The sequence below is a fragment of the Atta cephalotes genome (assembly GCF_000143395.1).
Source record: "Atta cephalotes unplaced genomic scaffold scaffold00026, whole genome shotgun sequence".
Lineage (NCBI taxonomy): Eukaryota > Metazoa > Arthropoda > Insecta > Hymenoptera > Formicidae > Atta > Atta cephalotes.
This window is the reverse complement of record NW_012130090.1, coordinates 969,011-979,017: the sequence shown is the minus strand read 5'-3', so window position 1 is coordinate 979,017 and position 10,007 is coordinate 969,011. Positions and strand designations below refer to the sequence as shown.

The following is a 10,007-nucleotide window of genomic DNA, read 5'->3' as shown; positions in this document are numbered from 1 at the left end:
TATATATATATATATATATATATAATATATATATATATATATCTCGAGATGTGATGCAATTCGATACTTGAACTTCAGATAGGTGATTCATCTCTTTTTTCCAAAGGTTTCTCAATTATTTCAAAAGAATAGGAGTGATTAATGTGTTTTTGTTTTATATGTAAGTCAGAAAAAGGCTTATCTGTGTGAGTTATAAAGCCAATACACGTGCTTTCAATCGAACACTAATAATTATTTTTCTTTAATTGATGTCTAGTAATAAACAAAATCAATATTCGATCCGCCATGTTATTGATCCTATGTTATTCGTATTTGAGAGAAAAACAGATTTTTAAGCAATCTCATTTTTATTTCTTCTCCAAACTTTTCTGATCCTATACCTTTCCCTCATTTGATTTCATCCGTCAGACAAAGTGTAGATAAATTCCTATATGAAATTTTGTTTAATGGAGCATGTTTGTTAATTCAATCAAGAAGGTTTTTGTTGAAGTTCTCCACTTTCTCATCAATATCATCAATAGATATCAGTTCAGACCAATTGTACTTATTTATGTCCATCAGAAAATTCTGCTCATTGAAATTTTTAAAACTTCTGCACCATACCAGTCTGGATGGACGATGTTCTATGCTGATCCGATACTAATTAATTCATGAGCCGATAGAAAGGGAACCGGTTCTTTGTCAAAGATTTTCTATCTTATTTTCTCATTATCTATATATAAGTCCAAAAACGTGCGGGAATTTTTTAAATGATGAGTGGAACATACATATTCGAGGACGCAATAAAATTTTTCAGTTGTACACTGTAAGTACACAAGTGTGAACAAGCATGTCCGCGTTAAAATCTCCAAGTATTATTGAGTGTATATATTTTGTCTGAAAATCTAAGAAGGGATTTTCAAACTCTTGTAAATATCCGCAATTTGGTGAACTATAAACGATTGTAAGAAGAAGCTTTGATACTCCACCAAGATTTCCACCATTACAATTCATCTTGCAATATTCGCTAGGAATTGACTGTTCCAATACATTCGCTTTGAATGAGTTCAGCAGGTAGAAATCAACACCTCCACCCTGTCACACCTGTACAATATATAATCCGCAACGTTTACCATTTCGTCAGGAATCTCATGTAAGTCATGTTTCTGATAAACAAATAATATGATAGCCTAAATCACTAAAATAATGACAAAATTCATCAAAATGTGCCATAATGGATAATTAACTTGACAAACTGAAGATTCTCATATTCACACTACTATAATTAATATTTATTAGTCTTCCTTTATTTATCACCAAGTATTAGGCTTTTAACATCCGAACTTTCCGAATAAGCATTTCCAGCCGAAATTCTAGTAACACTTCCAGAAGAAGTATTTCCAGCGGAGGAATATTATCAATAATATTTCTCGAGCTACGAGAGCAGTTACGTATACTGACTGCATATCTCTGTTATTGCAGTTTTTCATTTCGTGTTGTCCTGTACAGTGTCCTGCACAACATGCCTCATCTTTGCAAGCCCTTGTGAATGTGTCCGAATTTCATACATTTATAACACTACATTACTTTAATATAATCCGCGAAATTACATGTTGAATAGCGAATATAAATATGTCCACTCTCCATCAATCTCTTTCGAACTTCCGATACCAATTCCAGTACGCAGTTGGTGTATTTCTTTTCTTCCTTCGGGGTTATATTGCAATATTTATAAACTTTCAGATCAACATTAGTATCGCCACCATTTAAATTTTAAGCAATTAACTCATTTCTTATCTCTTCTGGTGTCAGTTTCTCGAATATCATATATTTAATATTATCTACTACTTTGAGCTCTATTTTAGCTAGCTCTGAATGAGCCTTGATTTTTTCCATATTCGAAGATATCGCACTTATTTTAATATCATTTTTTGCCTTAATATCATTTTTTGCCTACATTTGTAATTTTATTTACTCTAAGGGCACAGTCCAATGGTTTAAAGACTTTATATACGGCCTCTCTCCTTGCCTGAGAAAATTCATACTTTACAGCATTTTTATTGTCTGGAACATAAATGCTGTCGTTAAGGGCATTGTGAGAGTGGGGTCACGAGAGACTCTCATCTCAGATTCATTACGGGAAAAAGGTAAAGAAGAGATGCAGGAAAAAGGAGAATAAAAGGTAAACAAAAGGGAAGGAAAATTTATATTTTGGAACATTGCGAGGGTAAGTAATAAAGATAAAGATTTCCGGGAATTTGTAAGTTGCGCGCGCGCGCGCGCGCGCGTGTGTGTGTGTGTGTGTGTATGTATGAGCTTATGCGAAACATGGCTGGAAAGAAAAAAAGTAGAGGGGAGATTATCTAGTTCACATAAATGGAAGTGTGCTTAAGCACGTAGAGAAAAGAAAAGAGATAGAGGGATTTATAGTAGAGAGGCAAAAAAGAAAAATTGAATAAAGGAAATGAACTTACCATAATATATATAAAAAGAAGGTTAATGATAATGTAGGTTATAGGTATAAGAAAGAAAAAAGTTGCAATAATATCGATATATAATAAAGAAAATTGGAAAATTATAGAAGAAAAGTTTGAGAAAATTCTGGGGGACATGGAAGATGAGGAGTTAGTAATAAAGAATTTTAATGTGAGAGGTGAATTAGATAGTGTGGAATGGGGAGAAGAGGAAATAAAAATGAGAAGTAAAGACGAAGTGATAAGAAATAGAGAGAAAGAGTTGATCGATTGGAGCAGAAAAGGGGATACATTTTAAATGAAATGTTGGAAGGAAAGTGGAATGGGGAATATATTTATATATAGGTAAAAGGGATAATACGGTTATTGATTATTTGATTATAAATAAAAGTATAAGAGAAAGAGTAAGAGAGTTTGCAATAGGAAACTCAGGTGGATTCGGATCACATATCATTGCTGCTTAGCATGAAAGGAAAAGAGAAGAAGCAGAAGATAAAGGAAAAAAAAAATCAAGGAATAAAGGATGAAATGAAAGGCAAAAAAATATCAAGAGAAGACGGGAATTTTGGCTGAACAGGTGAAGCAGAACAGAAAAGAATAACAACGAAGGAAAAATGGCAATTAAAGAAATTGTACATAGAATATTGGTTAAGAAGAAAATAAAAATCAAAAATTTTGAATTAGGACAAGGATTGGTAAGATAGAAATTGTACTAGAAAGAAGAGAAAAGTACCGAGAATGTATAAAAAAAATGGAGAAAAGGAAAAACAGGTAGAAGAAAATACATAAAAGAAAGAAATTAATTAAAGAAGAAAAAGTAAAAGAGAGAAGAAGAGGAAGCTGAATCGAGATGTTTGAAGAAGAAAGCGGATATATGGAAATTTATAAACAAGAAAAGAGGCAAGAAGATATGGAAAGCTAATAATATTGGGACAGAAGAAAGAAGATAGCATGTTATGAATCTGGAAAAAATGGAAGAAATGGAAGCAAGAGATGGGGCGAGAGGACAGGAGGATGAGGATTTAAAAAAGGAAGAAATTAGAGGGGCATTAAAAAAGATGAAAAATAAGAAGGCTAAGAGTATCGACAGAAGCGTGGAAATATGTGAGAGATATGTTATGGAAAGATATGATCGAGTTATTAATATAAGTTTGGAAACAAAGTGAAATTCCTAAGGATTGGAGACAGAGTATCATTGTGTCATTAAAAGAGGAAACACAGAATTGGTAGAAAACTATAGAGGGATATCGTTGACTATGTACAATGTATAAATGGTATACGGAGATCCTAAAAATTAAATTGGAAGAGAAAATATGGAAGAAAAGTCTAATCCCGGAGATGCAAACGGAATTCAGAAAAGGCAGGTCGATAATGGACATATTTGTATTGAATCATCTGATTCAAAAGAGCAAGCAGATGGAAGATAAGGAGAGAAAAGTAAACACTCTCTTTGCGGATCTAAAGACAGCTTTTGACTTTTGAATGGATAGAAGCGCATTTTGAAAGTTACCAAGGAAATATGGAATCAAAGAGCAGCTGATAAGATTGAAGCACATACAAGGACACGAAAGTTGCTGTTAGGAGCAGAGGTCAGAGAAGTTCCAGATAAGAAGAGAAGTTAGGCAGGTCTGTGTTCTGAGTCCACTCCTATTTAATTTATATACATTGCAGATCTTGACCGAGAGTTAAGGAATAAGGATGTAGGGAGAATTACTGTAGTACTGTAAGAATATGGAAGTTAACATATGCGGACGATATACAGAGTGCGTCACCAAAATCCGGATAAATCGAACAATTTCTTTAAACAAAATGTTTTTAATGAAAAATTAAATATAATATTACAAAAAATCCTTTTACTTGGGGGATCACACTTGGGGGATCTCTGTAAAGCATAATTATTCGATATATTCCCCAGCTTAGCTTGAATGACGGCTTCTATTCTCGGTCTGAAGCGTTCGCACGCATGCTGTAATGTAACGCATGCTGCCTCAATAGCAGTCTTTAATGACATCACATTGGGATACTGAGACTTGTTTCAACTACACTCCATACATAGTATCCAACAGATTTAAATCTGGACTATTGGGAGGCCAAAATGGGAGCCGAGGTGAGCAACTCCTGACAGCCTCAGAGAGCTTTAATATGTACGATTTGTATCGAAGGCCCTCCTCGGCAATTCGACGCATTGTTGGTTCGCTTACACCAACAATCGATGCTAATTTTCGCAACGATTGCTCTAGTTATCCGAAATTAGTGCTTGAGTTCTTTCAATGATTGCGAGGATCCTCGCGGTACGTTCTTTCAAGTGACTCTTCCTCGCTGGAATACTGAAACGTTCGTTGGACTATTCTAAAGCCATATATTTTGTCACAACGTCATAAATGATTGATCTCGGGTATCCAAAGAACCGAATTATTTCCGTTGCTGAGCGCTCAGCGCGAAGGCGATGATCGCGGTTCTTCGATTATACTCCGTGCTTGGTTTCAACATCGCAACCATTTTGAGAATATGTTTACTAGAAGCCTCAGGCTTTCTCAGATGCCAACAATAATCTCTGGCGGAGGCACAATATAGCAGAAAATTTAAATTGAAATTTGTCCGGATTTTAGTGACGCATCCTGTAGTGCTATTGAAAAATAAGGTTGCGCTGTTAGATACATATGATGGATACATTTAGAAGATTTTTAAAAGGAAACTAGAATTGTGCCGAAAAAATGAAGACAGTAGTATTTAATAAGCGTGGAAAGGAAAAGAAGGAATTATGAAAATGGGAGGACAAAGAAATTGAGGAGGTACAATCTTTTAAGTATTTAAACTTCACACTTAATAGGAAAAGTGATTATAAAGATTACATAGTAGAATTGAGCAAGAAAGAGAGGATGGCAGCTAGAAAGATATGGGGTTTAGAGGAATAATTGTACAGAGATGATTTTATAAGGAGATAACTACCGTTTAAATACTAGTTCAAGTGTTATGAGATATAGGGATGAGATATAGAGATCTGGGGATGAGGAGAAAGAGGAAATCTTGAGAAAATTATATTGGATTATGTAAGATAAATATTCAATACATAATAAAGTTCTACATCCCAATTTATGTGAAAATGAAGGAACGCTATGAATAAATTAAGGATAGGGTGAGAAATAAGAGCTACGAGAAGAGATTAAAGAGAATAAAAAGAATAAGAAAAGATAAGGGAAGATAGTCTATTAGAATGTTGTTGAAGGGAGAAGGAAGAAGACAAGTGGAAAGATTTATATTTATAAAGAAAGAAAAGGGTTTTAGATAAATAGAATAAGAACGGATGGGAGATCGAGAAAAGGGAATTATAAAATGATGCTAATGAAAGGAAATTAGAGGAGGAAATAATTAGGAAAGAAAGGGATGTGAAAAGATAGTGGGAAGACAATAGGCTGAAGATTGCGAGATACAATAATACGATGATGCGAGATGGAAGATACAAGGAATTTGAAATGGGGAATAGATTTTCCAGTTATTTAAGGAAGGAAAACCTGTATAGATTGGGAATAGGCAAAAGTGTGGAGGATTGATGAAAACTTAGATGCAGAAATAAGGAGGAAGAAAATAATTGGTTAGATAAGGAATATAGGATTGCGTATTTTGCGGAATAGGGATGAATTGCATGGAACATTATGTAGAGGAATGTTAAAGAGTATATAGTTGGTTCAGGGATCTAGGAGAAGATAGGGAGAAAATATGAAGGAAACTCTGGAGTGAAAAATTAGATTCAGAAAAATGTAAAGTTTTAAGTAAATTAAAGAGATGTATTGGAGCGTCTGGGCGCGCAAAGTATACTGTTAGAAATGCTGTGATATATTTTTATGTGTTTATATTGTATTATATTAGGCGATATATTTATATATTTTAATATTTATATAGTATATTATATATTATAGTGAGGCTGTGATGTGTGGATATTATATGTTATAAGACAGAGGAATCTATACTGTGATATTCGCGGAGTTGTAATAGAATAGATTAAAGTAGCAAAGATACTTAAAAACGAGCAGAAAGTTTGGAATAAGGTATTTACGGAATAGTGCATAAGAAATAGAGATAGAGTCAATACTGTTAGGTTTTTTACAATGAGGAAAGGTAAGTGTAATTAAGAAATTTATTGTAAACCAATCTCTTCTTGGCAATTGTAAGCTGAAGTAATAAAATTCTATATATTTGGACATATTCGTATATGAAAAATTTTTTCATACTGGGGAATGAATTAAAATGTAATAAAAATATTTAAATTCGTGTTCTATTAATGTTTATATCTTAGATACGTCAACTTTTAAGCAAGCGTGCCCAGCCGCGATGCCTTCACAATGTCATTCGGCTCATGCGCTGCTGACGTGTCTTCAAAGCTTCATTATAAATAAAATTTTCATTGTCAGTAGTACAGATAATAATAAAATAAAATCCTCGTTATAGTTTAAGATTGGCCTAATATTTTTTCGTTTTTTATATTCATATTGATTTTTATATTCATATTGGATGATCAGTTTATAAGGGAAAAAAATAAGGAAAAATAATAAAAATAGTCATTTTTCCAAGTTTAGACATTTTATTTCATAAACTATTGAGTTTATTAAAAAGAAACAAAAAAATGTTCATTTTTATCCAATTAAGCTTACAGAATTTTTTTGAAATTTTTTTTTTGAAAATTTTATTCGATATTTACAGATTTTTTAAACAAAAAAATGTTCGTAACTATTCGATGATTACATAAAAAAGATGTATATATAGATGTTTTTTTCACAGAATAACATGAGAAATTAAATTATTTCTGGCCACTAGAACGTTGGTTGGTAGATTAGTGCATTTTCTAAGTAAACTTCTTGTAAGTTTACTTAGAAAATGCACTAGACTTCTTATAAGTAAACCGCTCGTCTAAAAACAATAATAATAATAAAAAAATCTAAAAGGAACTGTCAAACGTATGTACTCTTTAATAGATATGAAAATAAATTTAATTATGCGTTAAATACTAAAATTTTTTTCTAAAAAGGGCGCAGATGACATTATCAATGCCAACGGAGGAAGGATACAAAATTGTATATACGAGATTAATAGATTATGAACCATCACGTTTTATTTATAATGATGTCATGAAATATTTTTCTATGGTGATTGACTTGTGGTTGTACACCGAAGGAACCGCCAAGGGCCATGTAATTGTTATAGACATGACAGGTGTTACTTTCGCTCATGCTGGCCGTCTTAGTCCAGTAGGGATTAAAAAATATCTTTATTACTTACAAGAAGCTATACCAATCAGACTTAAAGGTTTGCACTTTATTAACACCAATGCAGTCATGGATATCATTTTGTCGATGATGAAGCCATTTATGAAGAAGGAATTAATGGATGTGGTAAAAAAACGATAAAATATTTTATATTAAGTACTACAATATATACATATATAAAAAAATATATACATATATAAAAATAAAAAAAACATATATGTAAAAAAACATACATATAAAAAAAAATTTTGTCTCTACCTTAGGCTGATTGAAAAAACCGATCTCACAACTGCTTAAGCTTTTCTTCTTTTCTTTTGTATATCAAATATATATGACACCGAATAAACAAATCGGTGTGCCACACATATGACGCGTGGTAGTGAACATGTTATTTCAGTTTCTTTTTTAAGTTCTAATTAAAATTTGTTTAATAAACAAATAAAATAAAATAATGTTTGTTTGTTTGCAAAGCAAAAAATAACTTAATTTAAAACGATCAAAAGATGAGCATATACCGTAAGATGTCCAAATAAGTTCATTTAACACATTGAGCGTCGATCAATTTTTAGTGTACTGCAAGAGCCAAAGTTTGAATTCAATTTGGAAATTATTATTTTTTATGCAATTTGAGAATCTTGATTAGTTATTTTAATATATTACCACTGTATACTTATATTATTTAACGCACCGGCAGGAATGGTATCCACTAGCATTCGGCGCGCGGCATTACATTATATCATATTTTTTTTATTATATGTTTTTATTATATGTTTTATTATATGCTTATATTTAACTGTTAAAAATGTGTAAAATTTAATTTTGCAATCTTGCGATACAAAATATTAATTTCATTTGCACACAAATTTATAAATGCATACAAAGCTATTACAATAAGTCTCAAAAGTATACATAATGTTATAATTATGCACAAACATTTTTTACAGTATTAAAAACTTTTATGCATAATTACAACATTTTGTGCATAATAAAAGTATTATTATGAATATTGGTGAGCAAGAGACTGAAGTATCTCACTCATACTAATACAATAAATGTATGAGACAGCGAAAGGACACTGCGAGGCATTACATCCAATTACGCTTTCTCTTTCAATCGCGAGTCTTGCGCTAAGGACAGAACATCAGAGCATTCCCCATTACTTTCTCCCTTCGCGCTCTTCGCTTCTTCCGTGTTTCCAGTAATACATTTCGATGTACGTACTCGTGCGGTACGAGTGTGTAGCGCCACGCCATCGAATGGGAGATACTATTTCTGCTGGTACGTGTATGAGAAGCTGGCGAGAGCACAACACTATCCAAACAATTGAGAGAATATTTGTCGGAAATCACGGAAATCTGTGACACATGATGTGTTGGCGTTGGCTATCGACGAGAGTAGTCAATATCACACGATGTGTATCAATCGCTCAATATATTAACAATTTAATAAAATATTATGCACAAACCGTTTCGATTCACAGAATCTTCAGTTCATAATTAAAACAATGATAAAATATACATACAAATGATAAAATAATTTATGCAAAATTTATCTGATAAAATTTTAAAAAAATATAGTAATAAATGAAAAGCCAAGTGAATTTTGTGAAAGTTTTTCATTAATGTATTTTAATTATAAATTGATAAAGACGCTGTGAACCGAAATTTTATGTACACTATTTTATTAAATTTTATTAAATAAATTTTAAACATCTTATTTGCTCGTCTTTAGATTGTTTTAAATTAAGTTTAATTAATAAAGTAAAATTTAATTAATTATCAAAAATTTCATATTAAGAATTAAAAAATCGCAATAAATAATAATATATTTTTTTTAATTGTAAGAAAAATAAAATTCAATTATTATTTTACATCTGAAATATGTATTTTCAATAGATATGAAAGATATGTTTTATATAATATATTTTCGACATATTTTCAGTTACATATTCATACTAACCCGAAAAATACGCTAGGAAAATTTATACCATTGGAAGCATTTCCATGCGACGTAGGTTTAGAAGGAAAAGCTAGACCATGGAACGAACAACAAGAAAAGCAATTAAAAAGGCTAGAACATCATCGTGAATGGTTTCTACAAGACGAAGTCACAAGTCGTGTAAACGAAGCATTAAGAATAGGCAAAAGCAAAACGATAGACATGTTCGGGGTCGAAGGAAGTTTTAAAAAACTAGATATAGATTGATTTGTGTGTGTGTGTGTGTGTGTGTGTGTGTGTGTGTGTGTGTGTGTGTGTGTGTGTGTGTTGTGTGTGTGTGTGTGTGTGTGTGTGT

General features: G+C 31.9%; 1 protein-coding gene across 1 annotated transcript in view; it reads left to right on the top strand.

Annotated features, from left to right (window-relative positions):
• Positions 1 to 9,919, top strand: part of LOC105620399 (alpha-tocopherol transfer protein-like) — a 30,893-nt gene extending 20,974 nt beyond the window's left edge. The window contains exons 2-3 of the mRNA XM_012201896.1: positions 7,477 to 7,840; positions 9,656 to 9,919. Of these exons, the coding sequence (XP_012057286.1) occupies positions 7,477 to 7,840; positions 9,656 to 9,919 (628 nt within the window). The remainder of the gene's footprint in view (positions 1 to 7,476; positions 7,841 to 9,655) is intronic.
• Positions 9,920 to 10,007: the final 88 nt, after the last annotated feature.